General features: G+C 48.4%; 1 protein-coding gene across 1 annotated transcript in view; it reads right to left on the bottom strand.

The window, feature by feature from the left end:
• Positions 1-4,503: 4,503 nt before the first annotated feature.
• Positions 4,504-25,528, bottom strand: part of BCOR (BCL6 corepressor) — a 39,913-nt gene continuing 18,888 nt past the window's right edge. The window contains exons 9-15 of the mRNA XM_009318910.1: positions 22,707-23,035; positions 22,106-22,375; positions 16,258-16,424; positions 8,415-8,560; positions 7,168-7,245; positions 6,808-6,958; positions 4,504-5,626 (exon numbers count right to left, since the gene is read on the bottom strand). Of these exons, the coding sequence (XP_009317185.1) occupies positions 5,332-5,626; positions 6,808-6,958; positions 7,168-7,245; positions 8,415-8,560; positions 16,258-16,424; positions 22,106-22,375; positions 22,707-23,035 (1,436 nt within the window). The 3' untranslated portion in view covers positions 4,504-5,331. The remainder of the gene's footprint in view (positions 5,627-6,807; positions 6,959-7,167; positions 7,246-8,414; positions 8,561-16,257; positions 16,425-22,105; positions 22,376-22,706; positions 23,036-25,528) is intronic.

Genomic DNA, 25,528 nt, shown 5'->3' with positions numbered 1-25,528 from the left:
ATCCCGGCCAAGCCACCATGGCCACATTTCCCCAGCCATGCCGGAGAGGTGCGCGTAAGACGAGAGGGCAGCAGCGGGTACCACGCCGGGCAGTGTCTTCACTTTTTCTCCCACCACTCCTCTGGGGGGAAAGAAACAAAAGCACTATGAAAACCAAACAATTTGACTGCAACGAACCATAAATCACGGGATCAGCTGCCTGCCCCTCACTCACCTCGCTGGTACAGCGACTCGGTTGTGCTTTGCTGGTACTGCCTGCGTTACGGTCATCAGGCGACAAAGCAAGGAGTTAGAATTGATTCATTGATTTGTACATTAAACAAGTATTCCTGCTCAATTATTGGCAGGTTTGTTAGTGGATTACTATTTAAACGATTCTGATCTTTTAAATTACATGTTATTTTATAGATGAACATTTACTTAAAAAAAGAGCACCCCTTGCATCTATTAACATATTAAAGAGAAAATAAAACATCCAGGCTGATATAATGCACAATGTGGCATTACCCTGGGTGCTTCCTAAGCTAGGGAAATCTTATTTGTTTAATAAGAAGTTGGTCATGAATATGCAAATCTGCATCAGTGCAGTACCTCACTGCTGTCACTATTAATGAGTTGCAAATTAATGTGACAACAAAAGCAAAACCTATTTAGTGGCAGAATTGTGGTTCATACCTGGCTCAAGAAGAGCAACCATCTACATTCACGTCGGTCTGCTGGAGCAAAATGTGCACATGCTGTGAACAAGGTTTGCTTCGGGGCTGGCAAACCAGAAATAAGCAACACGCTGCCTTCACCCCCAAGCTCAAGGGTAGAAGGCAGAGTTGCTGCTAATGATTCATCACGCTTAACTTGCAGGAAAATACCATCTCTTCACTCCGCAATCACGGTGAACCGGTGCAAAGCACACTAACGGGTGAAAGGCAGAACTAGCAAGACTACGTAGGTGGGGAAAGCGTGTGGCTATCTAGACGCAGTACTTAAAGAGAACTTCATCTTCTTCAGATCTGTTTGGGGACTTTTTCCCCTGACAGCACTACAAGCTCACAAAGTGAAACTTGTTGGATTCCAGTCACTTTCGTCTCCTGCCCCTCCTCCTAGCAGAAATGCAATGGTGAATAAGAACATGTGAGAAAAGACCTAATATATGTCTTCGTGACTGTGGCATTCAACTCTTCTGTCTTGTGCAGTGGCGCCAAGCCCTCTCCTACCAAAACTGGACCCATGCTGAAATGAAAATAAGATGTTCTGCAAACAATTTTAAACAGGTATGATAGTGTTTTTTCAGTTAGCTTGCACCTGTACAAGTTTAAAGTAGCAATGTGTGCCTTTTTCCTGTACGAACTGAAGAAATGATGCTGAACGTTTACCAGCAGTCCCGCAGAGCCTGGGAATGGCAGCTGCCTGCACTTACCACTCCCTGACACTTTGTTCATATTAATGTACAAATGATAGGTCTCGTCTATAGTTTCGTTATTTAGCACAGAAATGAAGGGAGGAGTCAGCTTCAAACTCTTTGATTCGTGGAGTGAGCTTGGCCCCTGGGAGAAGTTTTTAGACAATTTCCATTCTGCTCCTGTGATCCTATAAACTAGAACCCGGGCTTCCAGGGGGCATCTGGGCTCTCCCTTTAGCAGATTGCTCCCCAAAGAGCACCAACAAGGACCAAATGCCTCTGGCCCTTACTTACCACTCACCACGTCGGTGTCTTTGGCGCAAGTCTCCGGCTAGGCCACCAGAGCAAAAAGGGGGGGCAACAGCAAAGCAGAAGAACCAACAGTGTCTGGAGGGAGAAATAACCCAAATGGGAAACTCCCAGGGCTGACCCCATTACGCAGAACCCAGCCCTCTTGGGTAAGGCAAGAAGACAAAGGAGGAGTTCAGTATTTTGCGGTCCTCAGCAGCATTGTTTATCTCGTGCTGTGGCTTCCCCCCAGCCCTCGCCAGGCAGCTAGCCTGGAGCCGGGTGTTTCCCGGGATTTCCCAGCCAGCACCAAGTAAAGTTTGACAAAGGAAACTCTCCTCAGTGAGGCTCACCTGCCTGCTCTAGCTGGAGATGGGTTTTTTCCCTATTGCACCAGCGGTTCTCTAACACTTCCAGCCAGGCAAATCCAAGTGATAAGCAGGGGAAACTCAAGGAAACACCTTGGCTTGGGCCCCAACAGCATCAACACTGCACTTTCACCTTGCAGAAGGCAGGACAGGGGATCAGCAGGGTTTTACCATCCCCAAAGGCTGCGTTTCTGTTTCCTTATTTTTTATTAACCTGGAGCAATGCCAGCAGTGTGAAGCAAGAATCTTTGGCCCACGGAGGATGCACAGGGAAGTGCTTTAGAGCAGTGCGAGTCCAGAAGCTGAAATGCTGAACGTCAGCCCCCTCCCAGCCCTGCCCTGCCCTGCCCTGCTGGTTGGGACTAGCTCAGTCCCCAGCCCTGCGCCGTGCAGGAGCCAGCCAGTCACGATGCTGGCAAGGCGGCCAGCGTTTTGACTCCCCTGCCTACACTCACTGTCACCGAGTTCACTCCCTGCCGGCACGCTGCCATCTCTCCTCTCCCCGAAGCAACTGCCCCCTGGGCTTGCCTACTGCAAAACTATGCTTGCAGCCAGCCTCTCCCGTGTCAGTCTCTCCCAAACTGCCCAGAATAGGGTCAGCCAAGCCAGCCTCGTGTGCCCAGCACCCTCCGTGCTCTCTCAAGCACCCTCGCACAGCAAAGTCTCTTTAAAAAAAGTACATCCTAGAGAAGATAAAACGGTTGCATTATGTCAAGGGACAGCACTGCGATCAGGTGTTCCCCGCCACGGCCCTATTTTCAGAGTGCAGACAAGCCCCAGGGCAGGCACACACTTGCATTACAACAGCATGAGACTGTTACTGTATTTGAGCACGGATGCAAGCGCCAGCATGGAGAAGGCCCAACTGTACTCGGTGGAGATAGTGGAAAGCTGACTAAGCGGAGACGTTTGGGGAGCACGTGCTCAAGATCATTTGAGGAGGAGCTGGCCAAAAGAGGAAGCTGCGTAAATCTTCTGTTTGCCTGCGGGGCACAGCAAGAAGTGAGGTGTCTGCCATGCACCCCTGGAAGTGGTACAAAGCTGATTTATGCTCAGCTCAAACCATCCAAGCATTACGCAGCCGATCAGATAAACGTGTCTGCAGCAATTGCTTTTAACGTTCTCCCTTGCCTTCGTTTTTCTGGCCCACCTCTGCTTTCCGGGAAAATCAGGGGGTAAAAGCAGCCAGCGCTGGAGAGCCGGGATGTCTGTGTTTCAGTTCCTTGCAAAGCTGGAGGCTGGCTTAAAAAGAAACCCAGGGTGGGCGTATAAGCCGTAGAGGAGAGACCCATCATCATCCTTATCCAAAGGCTGGAGGAAGATGTCGGTGGTTGTATTAGGACTAAAAATTCCCTGTCCTGTGTGGAATGGGACTTCAGCTGCCAGCAGCAGACAGCTGTCAGACCCCTCTCTCGCCTCTCGGCTCAGCTACAAAACCACCTTACCCCCAGAAGCAGTCCCACTGTAAGCCACACAGTACAAACATTTGGCAGAAGACTCGATGGCAACCCACCACAAGAGGCATCAGCTCTGCGTCTTTCCCTCTGGGGCACCTTCAGGAATGAGGCATCATTCTCCCTTACCTTCAGGACAAGGGTAATTCACACCCTTTCTCACGCTCCCCCAAGAGCACAAGCTTTAACCTGCAGTACACTGTCCAGTAATCAAAACCTCTGAGCCTCGCTGCTCCAGACAGAGAAACTTTGTCCCAGATGCTTTTCTCAGATGGACCAGGTGCTCTGCTCGAGACCCTTTTGGTGGGTGTCCTGGCCCTCATCAGAAGAGCAGAAGAGCAGTGCGATTTAAACATCTCAGCTGAAGCCTCTGGCTATCACAGGACATACTACTGTTAAAAACAGCCCCAAAGCAAAACTCATTCACAGCGGGAACTTCTTTCCACGGGGGAAAGGCAGATCCAGACCCCTAAGAGAGGGCCTGCCCAAGCCCTGGGAGCCCAGCCTCTTAAGAATCAAGTTCCCAAGCTGTGTAAAAGTAACATTCTGTTCACTGTCCCTTCAGATCCCCCCAAAGGGTGCTCATAGCCTTAATGCTCTGCATTAAAACTAAAGCACTTACCCGGGTACTATTTTCCTCCCCTCTGCAGACACCACTGAAAAGAGAATTCAGGCAATTCAACTTAAAACGATGACAAAGGAGGGAAAATAATGGAACCTATTCACAATTGTTAAACTAAAAGGCAATGCAGAAAGTATTGTGAATACCGCTTTTAAACCTCTGTCCCACAAAAGGCGCGCGATGTTTTCTTATAACCTTGAATTTAGAAAGCCACTGCAGATTCTACCTCAGATTTCATCAGCTGCTCGCCAGCACCTATGCCAGCTCTGCTCCGCTTCGGGAACCGCTCGCGGAGCCTCCTTTCATAAACATTAATGAGTCGGAGCTCATTTCGCAGCCAGGCACGGAATTAATGGGAGTCACTTTAGCCTCTTCATTTCTCAACAGTTTTATTGCCTTTAAGAAAATTTTTGTAAAATATAAATACAAAGGCAGGAGATTTACTTACAAAGTTAAAACACAGATCTCAAACATAAACACACAATTCAGAAAATTTAGTTTATGTACAGTTTCAAGCAACTTCAACATATGTTAGTTTTTCAATATTTTACAAGGTACAGAAAAAATAGTTCAAAGTCTTCTTTAAATAAAGAGCATAAAATGTTTAAACATATATAAACAATCCGGTTTGATGTGTGAAAACTAAATTTCACAGCTTTTAAATTAGGATATAAAAGTTCTTACAATTAGTTGATGCGTATGGATATGGTTTAATTTATATTACAAACTATTGAATTATATTCAATAGTGCTTACCTGGCCAAAGCAGGTAACTCTGTAAACAAAAAAACAAAAATAATATCACCAAGTGCCTTACTGAATTCTATCTCCCAAACAAGCCACACGACTTTGATCACATCACCTAGAAAAAGTATGTTCTGTGTCATCAGTGCTTTGTATGAAACAAAGTCAATGTGTGGGTGTGTTCTTTAAAAAAAAAAAAAAATGTGTTCCGAGTAATAACAAACTTATCCCAAAGCCTGTGTGCATTTAAAGAAACATTATATAACAATTTTGTAAAAACTGATTGAAGTTAAAAAAAAATTCTTCCAAAATCCATCCAACTGGAATTCAGATCTCTTATATAAAGGAAAGATATTTTCATATTTAATAGTGTCCTTTCTTTACAGAAACAATTGCATTTGAACACATATACATAAAGAAGTAACTGTATAGAGCACTGTACATTAAATGGCCTGATGGTTCACCAGAGGATGTCGAAGGGAGGGTCCTCGTGCGGATGCAACCAGTCAAGCGAGGAGCCGAGCAAAGTCTTGAGTTCGCTTGTAAACTCTACCAAGTCCAACAGCTCTTTGCTCTCCGGGTTAAAAGCTTCAAGGTCCGTAGCGCAAGAGAACAACTGGCTGAGGGAAGTCTGTTTGTAAAACTCTGCCTCCGTGATGGTGACAACTTCCAGACTGGGGAAGTTGCAGCGGAAGATGCGAGATGACATTTTTAGCCTCTTCACCACGTCCGAGAGCAAAAGCCAGTTTCGTGGTCTGTGGAAGCGAAGGAGAAACAGGCTCCAATAACTGACATTAAGTCACGGGATTCTTGACTCTTCACCATACCGCCGTGTGACAAACCCTCCCGCACAAACAACCCCCCTGAAATCAAGGCCATCGCCCAGGGGGCCGAATGCAACAGGTGTGCAGGCGCGTACACGTTTACTCATGCTACTGCTGCCCGCAGCTTTGGGGAAGGAGGGGGACCAGGCATGCAGGGGCACCGGAGCCTATAAACCCAGGACTCGTGTGCGCGCATGGGTCAGCAGCCATCCCGACGGCTGCTCACACGGTTGGAGGTTCGCCCGGCTGAGCCCAACTCTCATTTAGCAAGCTGGGAGACGGCTTATAGTTATAACCAGAAATTTCAGCACCTCTGACTTCCAGAGATGCCCACATTAAATGTAAGTCAGCAGAGCTGACAGTTGTTTTTCTCAGATCAAGAATACAACTTCTTAATTCAGTCTTTGTATTTGTCCCCTTCAGAGAACTTAAGTTATATCCATCACCCAAATAATAAAAACATGCTAAAACCCGCACTCCTGCATGGTTAATCTTTAAAACTGTTTTTCCCACGACTGTCAGCAAAATTGGTGCAAATGACAAACGGTAGCTGTTTACGAAGCTAATTTCTATCTTGAATATAATAGAGAACAAAACTTTCCAGGTCTTTGCTTATTATTAAGTACCATAGCTTCTTCTGTAAGATGCTTATTTGTTTGATCCAATTCAGAGCTTTAAACCAGTTTTTCTGCAAAGTCTAGAACAGCAGTAACGATGTCATTTCGTCATCCACAAAAGCGTGTCCATTCAGCAAAACAGAACAGCCCGTTAAGTGAAACTATTTACAAACACGACATCCAAATTGAAGTGCTAGAAGCACTTGTGTTTTGGGATGTTATACCAAGGTGCCTGCCTGGGATGAGGGAAGGAATCTGTGTTCAAACATCACTCGTCCTGCTCGGGAGTATGGCACTCAAAACACAGCCCCGACAAGTCAGCCTCTCCCTCTCTCACCTCCTATTAGCTTATTTCTAAAAAGCCCGGCAGTTACGGTGTTGCTCTCTCATTTACGTTAGATAAATGCAAACGCTTTTCCCCACGGCCACAAACGGCCGTCATCCCAAGCAGATCGTCTCAGCTATTTTTACCCCAAAACCTGTATTTGTTCTTACCCCTGAGAGAGACACACTTGAATGTTGTAACACGGCAAGGGAGGCTCATCTGAAAATTCAAATTCAAACACATCACTAAAGCTATCTTCATCTTCATCACCTGGGCCGGGCGGATTTGCCAAGATGTCAAATCCAGATTCATCCTTTGGATCTAAATAAAATTGAATAAAGGTGCCAAGTCAGCATCGAAGATACTGTTGCAGGTCTTGCTTTTTCTTCCAATAACGTGATCTGTAAGTAAAATTAGTTTGCTTCCTTCCTAGCTTCCTCCACCACAAAAACAAAACAGCCCCCACCCCCATGTGCCACATGTTTTGAAAGTCTTCGCATACAAAGAAATAAAGGGTAACATTTGCTCACCGCACACAGAGCTGCCGTAGAAATCCCAGTACAAACCAGGGTCATCAACACTTCGACCTTGCAGGTCAGTTAAATACTCTGGAGAGGAAAAAACAACAACAAAAACATACTGATGAGAACAAAAAGCTGGCAAGTTTAGCAGACAGTGTGTCATACAGTCTCACTATGCATCCTCCATACCTTCCATCAAATAAAACCCACACCCTATTCCTGATGCACACGTTACAAAGAACAGCGTATACACACATCATTCTCGCAAATATTCCTGGAATTTGCTTTTCTCCTGCATCCCTTCTCCCATCACATCAAATAATCACTCATGGTCTAAGAGGGACAGACCCAACCTTAAGCTTCAGTAACTGAGCGCGGCGTTTTATTTTTGTGAAAGATAGGATGTAGCACACTTTTTAGCCTGCATGGTTATTCTGGACACCAACTTGGGGCTGAAACAGTGGCCCCAAAGAAATGGATGGAAAAGGTTTTTCCACACAGAAGATGTAATTCTTTTCTACAGACATAATTTGGGAGATTTGCTAGTTGAGCTGATGAAAAGGTATTGGGATTCAAGATGCTAGAATTCCAAGATACTGGACTTCACTGGAGTCCTGATACACCTATGCGCTTTCTACACTGCACCATTTGAAGAGGTAAGTGGATGAGTACTTAAACTCATTGACTCTGAACACTGCAAACATTTTCAGAGGTAAAGTTATTAGGGAATGCAAGTGTCTTTATCCAAAACTAACAGGAAAAAAACCTAAAACCATGTTAGAACACGGACATATTTAAAGACAAGAGCATTTAATACAGTTTTACAGCATTTCAGATATAAAAGGAGGCAGAATTTGCAGAAAGACAAGTACTAGAAGGATAAAAAGCAAGACCACGGGAAAACATGATCATGTTTAACAAACAGCTATTCGATTTGGCAAGTTTCTTATTTTCATTTCAAGCAGAAAAAAGAAGGCACCGAAACAGCCCGCTGACCTCCTACCTATCAAATCTGATAGTGGTATAAACCTTATGACTTATTAAGAGTTTCAGTTAGAAGGAGCCCCCATGCATGGCTACGCTTCCCACCTGCAGCGGCGGGGGTTTTGCAGGCAGAGAGGGAGCTACTGCAGCCTACCCTAACGCTCCTCCTCAGCGTGGAGCCATCCCCGCTGGGCGGCAGGGACCTTGGGGGGCCAGGGAACGTCCCCCCATTTGCCACGACCAGCAGAGCCCCGTGCAATGTGGCCATGCACCTGTGAGGAAGGTCTCCATCAGTTCACTGTGGGTCATTTTCACGATGGTCCTCCCAGAGTACGTCGCAAGCGTTGGATCAGCACCATAAGACAGCAACAGGCGGACAATTTCCAAGTGATCGTTTTCGACCGCATCATGGATTGGTCTAGGGAAATAAAAAAGATCACGACGTGACATTTTGACTCAATAGTATTATGCAAATGTGTTTGACAAGAAACTTCTGACTTCAGATCAAAGTTATTTATAGAAGATAACACTATTAATACAGCTGCCAATCATCTCATTGTCGGTTTTACTTGCGCATCATCCCTTCCCCTCTTGTCTTTTCACAGTCAGACTGCTCGGGGCAGATATTTCTACTACGTCCATTCATTGCCATATATATTTCTAGGGCCAGCAAAATAATTACACCGCTGTAACAGAAAGCAGGAGTTTGCATGAAGCCTCACAAACATCATTTTGCTGGAAGTCACTCTACCGTTCCAAATCTCTGCCAATTTAACAGCGTGTTGTGGAGTAAGGGCTCATTCAGCCTGCCTCTGGGCAAGCGCGGAAATCGGTTACCCAAAGCTCCTAAATTATGTACACAGAAATAAGTTATGAAAATTTGCTGGGAATTAAACTTCCATGCTATATCCTCTTTAAACAGTACTTGCAAATATATTTGCAGCACAATTCAACCCTTCTACTCGGAGAATAGAAAAACATTGTTTTAAGTTTAGTCCACCCAGAAGTCAACGCATTTTATGCGGCATGAGCAATCTATACAAGCTCAGACCCAGATTTCGTGAGCCTACAGAAGGATTATTCATTAATACACATGCCTGCAATTCCAGGTTTAGAATTCCTTATCGCTAATTATAAATCGCATTAACTTTTGCCTTTAAAATTGATTATACGTAACGGGGAGTTGTCTGGAAGTAGAACATATTACCCTTCAGACTAATGAAGATGTGTTAAAATCCCATCTTTTCCTTAGATGGGATGAGCAGGGAACTGAAAGGGGAGACAAATGCAATAGCCACTGATCACGGCAGTTCAACTCAACTCTACACTCCTCCTCCTTTAGGCTGTCAACACCGCTGTCCCCCAACAAGGCTTTCAAGCTCTCAAACAGATGTATTAAAAGGCAAGAGAAATAAGGAAGGACTTCAACTAGGATCACATACTGCCTTCCCGGAAAGCTTTCAGAATGATGTTACAAAAAGTCACCTGGAAGCACAGACAAGCAAACCCCCCAACTTCGTCTACCAATCTGCCAAGCAACGCTCGGCTAACAACCAGGGCTGAAACTCCCTCCTGCAAAGAGGCCACGTCCCACCACTCCTTCTGCCACACGTGGCAATGTCCCCTCTATGTCACCACCACTTTGGTACGGGCTGGCGTCCGCATGAGCTCGGGACAGAGCAGAGGCAGAGCAAAACAGTTAGAAGAGGAGGGCACACCACCATTTTCCCACCTATTACATAGCGCTGCTTGTGGGAGGGGGGCTCTGATCCATCTCAAAAAGAAGTATGTTCCAGGTGTGTTTACTCCAAGTACTTTCCAGTAGGCTGTGACTTAGGGTGATTAACATCTGTCACATGTGAGGCACTCTCATTTGCCCCCATCTTGCTGGAAAGCTGTGTGCGGTTTTGGTTTTGGCATATGCACACTATATTGACATGAAGAGGTGCTCTTGGAGAGTTTGCAGCTCATTCCCTATAGAGAGAGGGCTTATCCCACACTGCCTGCCTCCTGCACGCCCCAGGCCACCAACACGGCAAACAAGCAGGTGATCCTTGAGCTACTGAGCACGCTCCTCAACCCAGCCCGTGCCACCCCTCAGACCTCCGGCACCAGAGAGCACAACACGTGCACACCTTCAAAGCCAGACGTGCTGCTCTTTGGAAAGCCACTTTCAAATTTAAAGACCAGAGAGGTCCGTAAGGATCACTTGCAAAGGATCAGAATAACCCTTTCGCAATTTCTCAGGGAAGTCTCTAACATAACACTGAAACTATCTGACGCCCTTGAGACAGACGGCACTGGAGAAGCCAGCATTCCTGGGGTCCCCCGCAAGCTTCACCCTCCCACCTCCACCTACTGACGCAGTGTTTCCGCACAGGGACTGCCGCAGCATCGCATGCCTACGCAGCACCCAGCGCATCCAGGACCTGGCCTGTCCTAAATATCCCAGGCGATACAACACTAGAGGTAACAAATAATAGGGGTGCTGACATGGAGGCTGAAGAAGTATCGCATGTTTCTGGCTATCAGCAAGCATCTGAGGCCTGAGCTGTCGGGTCACGACATTCCGAGCATCTATAGCGGGAAAGATCAGCCTTGCTGCAAACCCTCCTGTCCCCCACTGGGCATGAAGCATCCCTGGCGGAAAGTCTGGCAACAGGCACCAGAACAGATGAGTTACGGCTGCCGCCAAATGCTAGGGACGCTTTTTCTCCCCCATTCCCTCACTTCACTGGAGTCTTTAATTTTGAACTGTTTTCCATTGTATTTTAGAATTAGGGTTTTCTGGTTGGGGGGGATGGGATGGGGGGACAGTGTTGTGGGTTTATTGGTTTGTGGGTTTTCTTGTTTGTTTTTTTTTAAACTGACTTACCTAAGTGGCTTTTGAAGCAGTAATGAATTCAAGATGATCCCTTAACTTATTAAAAACAGCATCTAAATCACTGCCCAGTGTTTCAATCGATTTAACGACACCCGGACGAGTTTATTAAAGGGCGCCTGGGCATTCCCCAGGAAGGAAAAATCGCAGCGCATGGGCTGTAACCCTGGGATGGGACCCCCTCTCCCTTTCTACAGGTCACCCAGCCCGGCACAGCAGTGCAGACAGGGGCAGAAGCAGCGGGGCAGGCAGCGGAGCCGGCAGCAGGGCAAGCAGTGGGGCAGGCAGACCCATCTTTGTTGCCTGCCGGAGGACAGGCAGGCCACCCCCGGCACGAGAGGGGACTTCACAGAGGCAAGGGGAAGGAAAGGCGCAAGTAAAGCCACGCGGAAGGAGGAAGAACAATAAACAGAAGGAAGCGAAGGGAGGAAAGAAAACACTGGCAGGGAAGGGGAAAAAAAAAAAAAAAAGGAGATTCCCCACAGATAAGGCAGGGGAAAAAAGACAGTAACAGAGCGCTGACAGACTCTTTTACTGGCTAGCACAGCTTCTTGGCAAGCTCATGAGCGGGACCATGCAAAGGCACAGCTACTCGTGCTTGCTTCTCCCACCAGGACCCGCAGAGGAGGGAATATTTTTCAGTCTTGGCAGAGTTTAACCATCCTCTCTGTAGGATGCAAAAGTGACTACGGAGCCGGCAACTTTTTCAGATGTGAAAAAAAGATCCCTGGGAGTCCTCTCCTGGGCTGCTTTGCCCATATAATCTTTTCCGCCCTGAGCATTGTGGAAATAAACACTCTCTATCCCTAATGGTACAGTTAACGGTAGTACAGCTCGTTTCTAAAACAAACCCTTCGAAAGGCCCCAGAAGGATCTGGGGACATTTGAGAGCCGCAATATCCTACAGGAGACACACATCTCAACCCTCTCTTGTGTACTGTCGAATTCTTCCTACTATTTTTACTGCTACTAGAGTTAGGAAAACATTTCACTGGGGGTTTATCATTCCACCACCAAAATCATAAACTATTTAAACCAGTCAGGGTTTGCTCTCAGCCTTTCAGGCACCATCAGAATTTTCCTCGCTGCAATAAGAGGTCTCGTAACTCGCCGAGCAATACCATATCTTGGCGGTTTATTTTTATTTCCATCTACTCTATTATGCAACGCTGCCCCACGGAAGAGGCAAGGCACAAGTTGCGGGAGGGCAGCTACGTCGGCTGCCTCTTCTTTAACGCAATTAGCTGCTGGAGGGTATCGCTCTGCCAAGACCAGCTGAAAGGACGCAGGAAGAGAGCCATCTTGGCATGGTCCTCCCAGGGAAAAAATAAAAAAGGCTGAGCTCATCAGCCGCCAGCGAGAAGGATAAAGCAAAACTGGCTGCAGAGAGTGAATCTAGCGAGCGGACTCTGAAGCAACGGGGAGGCCTCGCTAACAGGCAGGAGATGCCTGTATTTTTGGCATGTGGCTTTGTTTTTAAAGCGGCGCCGTTTCAGCTAGGGCATGCTGTGGAGGTAAGAGGAGAAGAACAAGGAGATTAGGCCAAATACACCGGCAACCACCCTTGCTACTGTCAGGCACCGGTCATCGTTCGCCCCTCGTTGAGCCACTGCACTTACTGGCGTCCTGTCAGGGAAGGAGAGCACTCACCTCTTAAGCACCGTCTATTATTATTTATAGGTAAGACGATTAAGAGCCCTTAGTGACTGTGGCACCTCTGAGACAGGTCCTAAAGATCTCGCCCCGCTCTACAATAATCTTTGATTAGCTACTAATTCAGCAGCAGAGTGCCTGTGTATTCAGGGTCTGCAGGTGCTGCATTTGGAGAGCCACGATCAGCACAGAGTCTAAGGGAAAAAACCGCGGAAGACCCGCTGTATTTAGCCTCGTCAGATGCGCCGTGACTAGGGCAGACAGAGGGACGCGGTGCGCTGCAGGCAGCGGTAGGGGCCCCACCTCAGCGCTGAGCCCAGGGTGAAGGGAAGGGCTGCACCCTACCTGCTCCCCCCCCCAAACGCCGCCACCGCCTTGCCCTGCCGCTACAGTCTGGCGCTTCGTTTGCTTTTGGCTTCACCAAGATTTCTGACAGTATCGGAAACCAGAGGCTGAAAGCCCGCCTCCTCTACTGGACTCACGACAGACTGGCTGCGTAGGGACATAAAAGGCAACACCAAAGAAAGGGGCTCAGGTCTTTTCTTCACTTTCAAAACTTAAACAAAACGCATGCAAAACCACCACAGTGCTCAGAGCACCTGCAGCACTTCACACAGGGCTGAAAGGAGAGATGCACAGACTTTGCAGAACTTTCCTACATCCCTCACGTTCATACGGACATTTTGTTCAGACTGAAGCCATATCCTCACTTGTCACAACTTTTCGAGAGCGTCCTCCAAAAAGCTGACCACAGAGGCGGCAGGCAGCAAGTAACGCAGACCAAAGCTTCAGGCAGCTGGGGCTCAGGTGACACCCCAGGCTGCCACACTAACAAATGCAGCGTACGCAGTTACACCACAGCTCGTGCAGTTGCATCGCTCCTCTATGCGGATTTACGTTAACTGGCTGAGCAGAACTAAACACATCCACTGATACTGTCCCCACAGCGCCCCCCCCGCCTCCCCCTGCCGCTACAGTCTGGCGCTTCGTTTGCTTTTGGCTTCACCAAGATTTCTGACAGTATCGGAAACCAGAGGCTGAAAGCCCGCCTCCTCTACTGGACTCACGACAGACTGGCTGCGTAGGGACATAAAAGGCAACACCAAAGAAAGGGGCTCAGGTCTTTCCTTCACTTTCAAAACTTAAACAAAACGCATGCAAAACCACCACAGTGCTCAGAGCACCTGCAGCACTTCACACAGGGCTGAAAGGAGAGATGCACAGACTTTGCAGAACTTTCCTACATCCCTCACGTTCATACGGACATTTTGTTCAGACTGAAGCCATATCCTCACTTGTCACAACTTTTCGAGAGTGTCCTCCAAAAAGCTGACCACAGAGGCGGCAGGCAGCAAGTAACGCAGACCAAAGCTTCAGGCAGCTGGGGCTCAGGTGACACCCCAGGCTGCCACACTAACAAATGCAGCGTACGCAGTTACACCACAGCTCGTGCAGTTGCATCGCTCCTCTATGCGGATTTACGTTAACTGGCTGAGCAGAACTAAACACATCCACTGATACTGTCTGGAGAGTTGAGAGCTGCCAGCACGACCAAAAATGTCTTTGGCTAGTGGGCTTGTGAGGTGGTGGAGGGGGCAATAAGGCAGTGTAGTTAAAAAAGCAGAGGAGGCGGAGAAGTCTTTGATCATGTGTTTGTTTGGTGGTTTTTTGTTTTAAGATTTTAATATCTTCCCAAGATATTAAAACCTTGGGAACGGGGACGTGTTCAAATTCAGGAATTTGAATTTAAAAAGCAACACAGTTGAGGAAGACTGACACTTCTTTGCTCCTAAAAGTTGAAGGAGAAAAACTTACTGAGGCTTCAAGAGAGGAAATGGGATTTGTCTTACGAATGTCATGATTTACTCTACAGAGACAGAGAAGTCTGGCTCTACCAAAAGGCAGGGGCTAACACAGATCAGAAGTTCCTTACAGAAGCTTCTGCTCTCCGTCCTACCCAACTCGGGGCAGCGAGACCATCATTCATCTGTATATTAGATGTGTTTTGGCTTCACACTGTCTGTTGGGCAGCTTCTCAACCAAAAAATAAGTCTGCCATCAGAAAAGAAAGGGGACCGCAAGCTGAGTTCTGACATTACCATCTATGATCAGATCATTATTATGTTCATTTCTAAAATGCATTTTCCCCAAAACAACTTTTCAGGGTACACAAGCCAAGTTTCTTTCTTGAAAATTAGCTCCATCTGGGAATCGAAATCGAAGGTGGACTCTGAACTGGCGGGTGATTAAGACTGGTCAGAAACTTCCCGGGGTTAATTTTCTATATAGGTTATTCCAGCAAGTGAGACAAAAATAATTTAGGATTCTTTTTATGGCAACTCGCCGCTGTTGCATAGGTCACATATTAAAGCTGGAGACAGCAGAAAATGCAGGGCTGTTTGTCAGCCTAGACAGCCGGGACTTCTTAGAAAGAAGTGGGAGATGGGAAAGGAACCTGATGATCCAGCCAGAGTTTCAATGTTTCTTCAGAAATGTCTCCTTTCGGCCGTGATGGGCCGGTAACGACTGACCATCATGAACTTCTAATGGACCATCCTAGCCAGCCGTCTCGGGACTTTTGTTTTCCTGACTCCTCCCTTCCCGAGTTAATAAATAAAGGGCTTAAAAACAAAAGAGCCAGACTCTTAGTTGTGCTAATTTTACCTCCTTGGCTATTTGGATGGTGATAGCGAATGTGATAAACCATTTAAGATAACAAGCTGCAGGAGCTTCACGGAATACAAAGCGACCTGTCCACAAAATGCATAGACTGGATAACGTTCTGCATATGCTGAGGAAAAGTTACCCCAAGGTCAGCCCTGCAGAGGTGGTCAAAGAGGTACATTAGGAGATGCACAAGAAGCTTAAAAAAATGTGAAGCAGCATTTCTCTAACCACGAAGCAAAAAAAAAAAGGAAAAGCTCACTATCTATTCTGCGAGCACAAGAACTAAGCACCCCTACTATTCTGCAAAGGAAACAAAAAAAGCCTAATTCGGGATTAAAAAAAAAAAATATCCAAAATATCAAATGAGCAGATAGAGTTTAACAGTTCAGCAAAACAACATTTTTATATAGCACATATAGGACTCGCACACCCAATCGCCGCAAAAGCCTGAAGTGCTCTTAGAAGTAACCCTGCTACCAAGGCAAAGCCCACTCTTTTGGCACAAGTCAAAGGACCTGGTGCGCACACGAGCAGGGCCGCAGCTCAAGTATCATTCCTTCTTGCCCTGCAGCTGGGAATTTCACAAACTCTTCAAAAAACGAAACAAACGTACTAAAATTCCCAGAGAAAAAAAATACGCTGAACTCGAGGCACAAGAAAAGTGTGCCCCCACCGCTTTATTAACTGGAGAGCGGAGGAGGTCACCGAGACCTGCACGCTCCTGCCCAAGGACCAGCGACAAGGAGGCCGCGGCGCATCACCCGCTTTGGGGGTTTCATGCAGGATGGGAAGGGGGACAAGGGGAGGATAAAGAAATAGAGCGGGAAGGGGTGCTTTCTCCCACCATCGTGACCAAAGAAACTACTGCCCGGTGGTGGTGACCACCCCGACGCTGGGCCGGGGATGCTGCTAACCTGGTTCCATCCTGAGCGCTGCAGTTGACGTCAGCCCCGTACTCGAGGAGATGCCGCACAATGCTCAGCCAGCCTCTGGCACAGGCCTCGTGCAGGGCACAGTAACCCGCGTTGTCACGATGATTCACATCACACACCTTGTTTTCCAAACAATACAGAACCACTTCCTGGAAATGGAAGGAGAAACAGATACATCACGTTATTTCTTGCTGCGGAGATGCACAGGTTTCTCTTGGGGGTGGGGTGGGGGGGGCGCAAAACACAAGGGGAAGCCGTTGGAAGGCCTGCTTCTTCTGGAGACATAGCAGAGACCACGACTTCCCACGAGCGGACCAGTTTGTGCGAAGCAGCACCGAGCGCTCCACGCCCCACTGCGACCTTCCCGCAGCCCCCAACGTCAGGAATCATCGCAGAGGGGGAACGTGCAAATTTCACAGACAAAACTCACGGCTTTCCACTTCTCAAAACTTCCGTGCATAAAGCTAGCAGGAAGGTTTTTACTCTTACACCTGCATTTTTTAGTAGAAAATTCTGCAAGCACAACAGCAGCACAGCCAGCATCAGTTTGATTTTAAAAAGAAAAAGCGCATGACCCGAAACAAAACACATTTAAGACTCACAAAGGACGGTTTGCTATTGGCAAAAAAAAAAAAAAAAAAAAAAGCCCGACTCTATCAAGATCCGGGAAATCCCATTTTCACCCACCCTGGTCTTCTGCATGCACAACTAAAGCCAGGCGCCAGGTTCCAATAACGAGCCTGGCGCCGTGGGAAGCCATGTGAATTTAACACAATTCATCTTGCAGTCAAATATACCACGGTCGAGAGCCTAGGCCAGACTCAGCTCTACGCTGTCGTGTAGCCTTGAAACAATGACTGCTCCATCACTCAACCAAAAATTTAGGATGGTGCGAGTCTTCCTCGATTTGTCTCAGATGCAAAAGAAAAAAAAACAAAACCCGCATTTCTAAGTGGCGCTGCATGTATAAAATAGCCCCCGCATTCCCAGATTAGTGGCAAGCCATTAATTTTGCATTTGCTCCTCTCGAAGGCTGAGCGACATCCTCGCAAAGCGGGATACAGCGTGGAGGGGGCGAGTGTTTGCTTTGCCAAAGGCAAGAGAACAAAACAACCGCCGGGTGCGATGCATTTATTCTTCCCGTTTCAAAATCTACCGGAAAGCCCGCAATAATCTGTGCTCTGGGTATACCTGACCCGAGAGCCGGTATCCAGGATACAGCATGAAGCTGCTCTTTTAGCAGGCCCTCACTAACCAGGCTAAAGCAGGGAGCTAATGAGCTGCCTGTCCCAGGCACCAGAGCATCCCCCTCACCTGCCGCCGGGACGGAGCGGTCCACCACCTACACCTGATGCACCCACCGGTTTAACCTGGGATCCCCACAGTCCCTCCTCTCGCCGAACAGGGGCTCTTAATGTTCCTGCTAACCTGCTAACCAGCCCAAAGGCCAAAAATCGGTCCAGAACGGATGCTCTTTACCCTGCACTCGCTCAAGCCCGTAAGAAAGGGCTGTGGAAAATTATACCCCGGAGGTATGAATTTTCCTTCAAAACCAGACCACCCTGCCAGGCAAATTAGCAGATGGATATAGGTAGCAGAAGCTGCTGCTGTATTCAGCTCCACTTTTAGCATGCAGTTACCACTTAAAATAGATTCTGCAACTCAAAATAAAGGAACCCCTTTCATCTATTTTTGTAAAAAGGAAAGGCTCGTCCTAGGGCGGAATACCTACTACTGGACGAAAAGGCTAATTTTGTTGGGCAATTCTGTGTTAAGAGGCTTTAAGAAGAATGTCATTAACCACAAAATGTAACCATAAAGACCATAAAACTCTACATTGTTAATTAATTAAATGCCTCATTAACTTTTTTAACATGATTTATTCAATTTACAAAAAAATTAGCCATCACTGCCGAATACAGGAACATGTGGTGCCACAAACACACTTTTGGTTTCAAAAGCACCTCTCGCTAACGTTAGAGAAAGGCTGCGACAGTGCCACGGGGCAATTTAATGTCTGTTCAGGTGCTCTATTTAAACCAGCAATCTGAAAATCTCTCACAGTTAATCCAAAGAGTCAAGCCAGCACGTCACCAGCCAAGATATGTGCCACTGCCGCTTCTGCTGCCTGCCGTTTGTTGGCCAAATTGCAAACAGCAACGTTAAAAGGCGCATGCAAATTTGCATGCTCCATCCTCAGCTACAAAGAGGTGCCCTTCGCTTCCGTCTCTCACACCCGTGCTCTGCAGCAGCTCCTGCCCCTTTTCCAAGGGAAGGGGTCAGCATCCCCCCCACGCATCCCCCATGCCCTGCGCATCCCCCATGCCCTGGGCAAGCATGCTGCCACCAAGAAGCACTATTCCATTCCACCCAACCTCGAAACATGGCCCTTGGGAGAGGCATTATAACCTGAGCCGTAACGCTTCCCTGCAGCACTGCGCCAAACCCCAGAAGTGGTGCTCGTCCCCTGGCAGAGTGCAGGAGCCCCAAGGGAGCTGTGCAAGGGCAGGACAACGCTCAGGAGCTCCTGCTCCTGCAGTGGTGCCATCAGGGACCCAGGGCCAGACCCTCCTGTGAGGCATCCCCAGGGCAAACCCTCTCGCCCTGCCTGGGTAGGCCCTGTCTTCGTGAGTGTTTAAACGCCCTGGAAACTAACACCATCTTTTCCCCACCCCTATCACACACCACATGCTCCTCTTATTTCACTGCCTTCCCAGGCAGGATTTAATCCCAAATTCACCAGAGAATTTTCCAAGTCCAGACACACACCAAAAAGCAACAAGCGGCACAAAGACAACCTGTGTTTCCTCTCCCATCAAATTCATTACGGAAGCCTTTTGTAATTTTTTTCCCAAAAAGACTTTACGCTGCCTATAATTCCCCCTTCACAAAAAGTAAATTACAGTTTTAAGACTACTATTATCTCAAGTTATTTGTTTCAAATGGGGAAAACAGAATGGATTCGAGAGCATCCATACACCGGGATGGGTTGCTAACATCCTGATGAAGCAAGGCCTGGTGCAGAAGCTTAGTGAAGAAAAGGCAAAGCTTCCCACGAGCTTCGGCGGGGTTTTGCTCAGACCGTATGGGTTTCCAGAGCCGAAGACCATTTGCCGCACTGTCTTTACGTAGCCTTGTTGGCTGCAGCCCTGCAATTTATCTGACCAGGCACAAGCCGCATTTGTCCTTCAACATTTCACTCTCGTGTCAGCTTTTACAGGCAAAATCGTAACCACGTGTGTCTCGCCTCTCCACAACTATCTGGGGCACATCTGTACTGTGCGATTGAGGGTGGGGCAGAGGCACCTGAGCTAGAAGCATCAGGGCTCCCCGTGGGTCCAGGAGTGATATATACAGCTGGCCAGCATCTTTGCATGCCAAAGGTGCCAGCAGTGCTGCCTCTGAGTTTGGGGTGGGATCTCTGCACGGTCGCAGGGCATCCCTGCTGCAAAGGCAAGCAGGCAGGCAGGCAGGCAGCCAAGGGCAGGCACGAGCTCACCCAGTCCCAGGGCAGAGCTGTTGGTGCTGCTCTGCCCCAATACAACATCCCTGCCGCCGCCAGGGCTCGGCAGCGCCCTGTGGTGCCAGCCACTTCCAGCTCCAAGTCCTGCACCAGCACTTGACGTCCCTTTGCAAGCCATGGCCCCCGTGGCGCAGACTCATTCGCCTCCTCTGCCATTGGGCTGGTGAGGGGCCGCAGGGCTGCCTGCTGCCACCGCAGCAGCTATGAGAAGCCCCTGTGTGCCCGTGAGCATCCAACGCTCCCACTTCAGCATCAGCCCCCAGCCATCACGCTGCAGCCACCAAAAGTTGCTGCCCTGCTAACGGGGATGGCAGAAAACAGACGTGTGCAGCTGCCACAGGTCACAAACCATCAAATTAGCTTGACCCAACAAGTTTGTTTTGTTTGTTTTTTTTTAAAGTAGAGGAATTTGTAACTTCTCGACCACTCTGATTTTTCTGGAGACAGAGGAAATTCAGCTTTCTAATAACCGCAGTAGTCTGGTCGCTAGCAAGAAAAACACAGCTACAGAGTTTCCATGGCTGAACAAACTATCACAGCTCACCACAGGCCAAATGAAGCCCCAAAGGGGCGGCGTGGCCACCCACCGCGCCGGTCCTTGAAAGACATGGCCGATGCCGGATCCTGGCAGCAGCTCGGGCACACAGACCGGGCTCTCCCCCCTGCCCCGCCTGGCTCTCCAGCCCCGCGCTCCGCCAACAAGAGGACCCACTGCCGCGCTGTCAATGCTGACCAAACGATCAAGGCAAACAACTGGAATATTTAAGCCTATTAAAAACGTGGTGTTTGCTTGAACTTCTGGGTGAATTCAAGTCAGAAAATCCCCGACCAGCTGATAATGGGAACACTAGGTTACCCCAGGGCCCCAGGACGCCGACCTTGGTGAGCCCAGGCATCCCCAGCTTTCTGCAACCAGCCCAGTAACGGCCAATGCTGCAGACAGCTCCTGCTATCAGCAAAGCACATGGAGAGCCCTCGGCCCCTGCTTGAGCAAGACCTCAGCCCATCACTAAGTTTCAGAGCTGCCCCCACTGAGAGCACGACAGGCACAAAAAGCAAAGTGCACAAGCATCCCACGGCAGCCTGCTACTCGTGAGCGGTATTCGCCCTGACAGACACCGTGCAGGAAGAAAATACACCCCAATAGCTTGGAGCACATGCTACAACACATTTTGATTTTTGGATCCATAGGAAATTTTAGGTCCGTAGGAAATTAAATCATTGAAATTATGGAGATTACCATAGCAACGTTGTAACAACCACTTCTCCTCCCAGCTAGAGCTGAAGTGCCCTGGGTTAGAAGAAACCTTTGTCTAGGGTAAACAAAACCTTTCCAACAAACCCTGCCTTTCCAGAACTGGAGAAGGCCTCTCTCCACACGAAGCTCTCCAGCTGTACAAAGGGCATTTGGAGGTTTCTACAAACCCCTGAGGCTGGGCAGGCCCCACCTGGGCCCGGGCTGATGCCACCTTCCAGTGCAGGGCTCAAGCCCAGCTCTGAGGTCCAAGCGGTCCTCTCGCCACCAAGGTGAACCCTGCAGCTGCACTGATCTGCAGCAATCGCTCTATGCGATGAAACACCTCTTTGCAAGATCTGAAGTTGAGCAGCAATGACGCTCATACCTATGTGCCCGTATTTCCCCAATAAAAGCATGCTTCAAAACAGCGGCGCTAGGGGACTCATCAGTTTCTGATTTTTTAGCAAGAGAGGGGCCGTTTCATTAGACAACATTGTTCCAGCTATGCCGAGCAGCTCCAGATTCCGAGCGTAAAGCATGCAGGGTGCTCCTACTATGCATCTGATCATGCAAGAGAACACTCCAAGCGCGACATCCCGTGTCAGATACCAGATGCTCCTTGGAGAAAAGAACAAAAAATAAAACCCTTCTCCTAAACTACATGCTCTTTACACATAACAAAAGCAAAAATCGTACAGCTCATTAAAGATCACCATAAAGATCACTTTAAAAAAAACCCATTCATTCATTCTGTTTGCAGAAGGCTTACATTTAAATGGAAGCGAGTGTTACCAGTAAAACTTTACCCTTTGCTCATTCACGCAGGATGCTGCTTACCCTGCGTCCCCACCAGCTGACCCAACCGCAGTGGGGACCCATTCCCACGGCGACCTGCCCCTAGACCCGGCACGCCGGGGAAGGGAATGCGGCAGGGGAGAGGGGGCCTGCAAATTTCAACGACCAAACTCAAAGCTGCTGCTTCGCAAAATTTCCGTCTATAAAACTGGAAAGAAGGTTTTAACTTTTGAAATAAAAAACCATCGTCCCGCAGGGCGGTGAGGGACCCTTACCTCGTACCCCAGGCGTGCCGCCCGCTGCAGCAGCGTTTCCCCCGCGTTCTTGTTGACAATAAGCCTCCGCGCCTCGGGCGGCATGGGCCGGCTCGGGGTGGTCTCCTGAGGGGGGCTTGCGATCGGCAGCTGCGAGGGCTGCGAGACAGGTAGCAAAGAGGGAGTCTGCTGCAGGCGATCGTACAGCTTCTGCTCGTACGACTTGGCTGGCGAGGAGTCGCAGTCTGAAGTAGGCTCTGGTCGCTTCCTGACTTTCCTCGTTATCGCGACCTGTCAAAACCATGATTGTGGCGGGTTTTTTATCCTCGTTTTTACAACACAGCGGTGGGACTGTATCTTGTCAGCAAAGAATTACACTTTTCTACTCATATTTAATATTTTAAGAAAGACCTGCTCCAGCTTTTAAATGCAAGATTCCTCACCCCTTGCGATAGCGCCCTTAACTCGGGTTGAGAAAAGCAAATAGAAAATGTGCAAAGCATCCACAGATGAATTTGAATGCAATCCCCGCTACCCTGCATGCATGACAGCACATTAGTTTTAAGCAGGCTGGCTCTGCCTTCTGAGAGGCTGGTGGACAATTAAGTCTAAATAAAGATACCTTATCTTCAGCATTTTCGATATCTGTGGTGTCATCCCCTGTCAGAGATGACCTCCTTCTCCTCTCCTGCAGTGCCAAGTGTTTTGTTTTACACTGACGTTTCCCTGATGGCTTCTCACACTCGCTGTATTTCTGCAGCAGAGATGCATGTTGGAAATCCTCCTCTTCGTCTGTGTACAGCCCATCTGTCTTCCGGCTTTCTTTAATTTTCTGCTGTTTGGCAGCCAACCTCGAGGCTGGAGTACAGCTTGGCTGAGCCTGCCTTTTGCTGTTTGCATTGGTGGATGAAAGGCTCTTCATGTGCGGAGACACTGGGAATACGGGCAAGCCTAAATGGGAAGGAAAGGCATTACACGTTGCATGGTGTGTTAAAAGGAAAACACATTGCTAGCACTTAACACAAGCTCCTCGACTGCTTAAGAGATCTACCAATTGCATTTTCAAATCATTAATATTTTAAGCGTTCCACATTCAAATTGTAAATAGCATCTTGCCAGTTAACGTTACGCTAACAGTTATAACGCTCTGATAAAAATCGCTAAATGAAACGCCCCGCGCCGGGTGCTGGGGCTCCGCGAAGGCCGTACGGTGCCGTGCCATGCCGTGCCGTGCCAGCTTGGCGCTGCCGCAGCCCAGCCGCCACAGGCAGAGCGGAAAGACGCCGCTGCACCGCCTCGCGGGGGGAAAAACTCGCCTCCTTACCTGGAACTGCTTTATCTGAAGGGGAACCAACTCCTCCGGCAGCCTGGGCCCGGCCGGGCTTGTCCGCCTTTGGCTAGGTGTGGTCGCAGGGCAGATACACGGATGGCGGGGGAGGAGGGGGAAGCAAGAGAAGCAAGAAAGCAGTGGACGAGGTCTTAATGGGACAGCATGGGGGGAACGCTGAGCTTAGCCCTAAGACGGCCGTAAGATGGGGGACATCTCCTTGGCAGCATTTTTACTTAAAACACAAGCCAAGAGAAGAAAGGCTACTCAAGGAGCCGTCCCTACAGAAGCCCTGTGCAAACTCTCTATCAAAAAGCGCAGGGATTTTGCAGGAAAGCAATCGGCTGTGTTTTCCCGAGGACTCCATCCAGAAGCGAGTCTTTCCGAGAGACCAAAAAGCCCTGGGATATCGGGGAACTAAGGCCAGTGCTCTGCCGCCCGTGGCAGGATACTGGCAGGGCCGAGTTTTCTCCAGGGGTTAGGTCTAACAAGATGGAACCCACAATCTGGGCCACATGCAAAAAGCATGGTCACTTTTTTTTTTCCAGAGTGCAAGCAAGTTTACAACAAAACAAGGACAGGAAAGTTGACTTTTTATAGTCTGAATTTCCCTTGGGAAGAGAATTGAGGTGACCTCAGAACCAACCTCTCTGCAGAAAAATTAAAGGCTGCTGGAAAGGAAGGGACACTTCAGCCAAACAATACCACACCACTGAGAGAAGGTGCGGAAAAAAACCTGAGCACTTGAAAGAGGCTCCTTTGCTCCGAGAAGTCTCTGAAGTGATGCTACTTTCAGAACAGAAGAGATGGCAGGAGCAAATAAGGCAGCTGCTCAGAGGAGAGAGACCTTTATTTAAAGAGACTCGATCCAGAGCCAGTCGGTAAAGAAGAAAATAAAATCTAGAATCCTTTTGGTGGGCAGCTTCACACTTTTGTCTTCCTTTAAATAGATCTGTGAAAGCAACTTGCAGAAGGCTTTCTAGATTAAAGATGAAAACAGAAATCCCTCAGTTCTTTCGAGCCACTTTCTAGAAAAAGATGCATACTGCGGCTTGCCAAGCAGATGTCAGGGAATTTACGGGACACACAATGTGCAGATTGTTCAGCAAAAATCCAGTAAGTTTTTTAGGCTTTGCAATCCTGAAGGAAGGCGCCTAGTCGTAGGCTGAGCCTACGGATGCGAGGCTGTCTTTCCAACTCTGCAGACAGCATGAAGTAAGGAATGTTTAATTCTCCTGTTCCCAACTAACCTAACTGGAGTAGCACGTGAAAAGCCCAATTCCAATACAGAAGTATCATCATTATCTACTTAATCACTTACTAAAAAAATTGCGAAGATGGAAAGCAGCAGCAATGAGGTCTGGTGAGTGCAAAGGGAAGTAAGAAACTGCTGCATGCAGAAAAACTAGAATGGAAAGAAAAAAACCTCACAGGTCTGGAGAAGGACAGAAATACCGAAAGGATGGAGGGAAAAAAAAGCAGGAAGAGAAGCCTATCTCAGAGAACTACAGGCTTTCCCATGCAGGGATGCCAAGGCATTAAAAGCAGAAGTTTAATCACCACAAAAAATGGGTACTCCAGCCTGCAAGCTCCACATAAACTCCACTTCGACCCTCCACAGTGGTGACAGCAGGCAGCAGTCTAAACGTGCGCCACAGCTAAGGGATGGAGAGTAGCAACGCTATGCCCAGGAGCTTCAGGGTCAATAACGTTGCAAGAGGCCAGCGCTATCCAGAAAAAGCCAAGCGTCAGCCTGGGAAATGCAAGACACACAGGCAGAAAAAAGGCAAGCGATTAATCCCAGAATCCCACCGCATCTTTCTGACCACTACATACGTGAAGAGAGAAGAAAAACAAGAGCAGGAATATCCCCAAATACCCATGAAAAAAAAAACCAACCCTAAACCAAAAACCCAAAAAAACCCCAGGCCTCTGACTGATGTGGGTTGTGGCGAGTCTGACTCAGAGCAGGACCTGCCTCCCTTCCCGCAGGAGCGGGCTGCAGAGATCCACACGGAAAAGCAGCTGCTGCCGCGTCACCTGAATGCTCGCTTGTTCAGCTCCCACCCGGCAGCTGCCTCCTCCTGCCTGCCAAGCCAGCGGCCGCCGCGCCGCCT

This window comes from Pygoscelis adeliae, unplaced genomic scaffold (assembly GCF_000699105.1).
Source record: "Pygoscelis adeliae isolate BGI_AS28 unplaced genomic scaffold, ASM69910v1 Scaffold92, whole genome shotgun sequence".
Taxonomy (NCBI): Eukaryota; Metazoa; Chordata; class Aves; order Sphenisciformes; family Spheniscidae; genus Pygoscelis; species Pygoscelis adeliae.
This window is presented reverse-complemented; position numbering and strand designations above follow the sequence as displayed.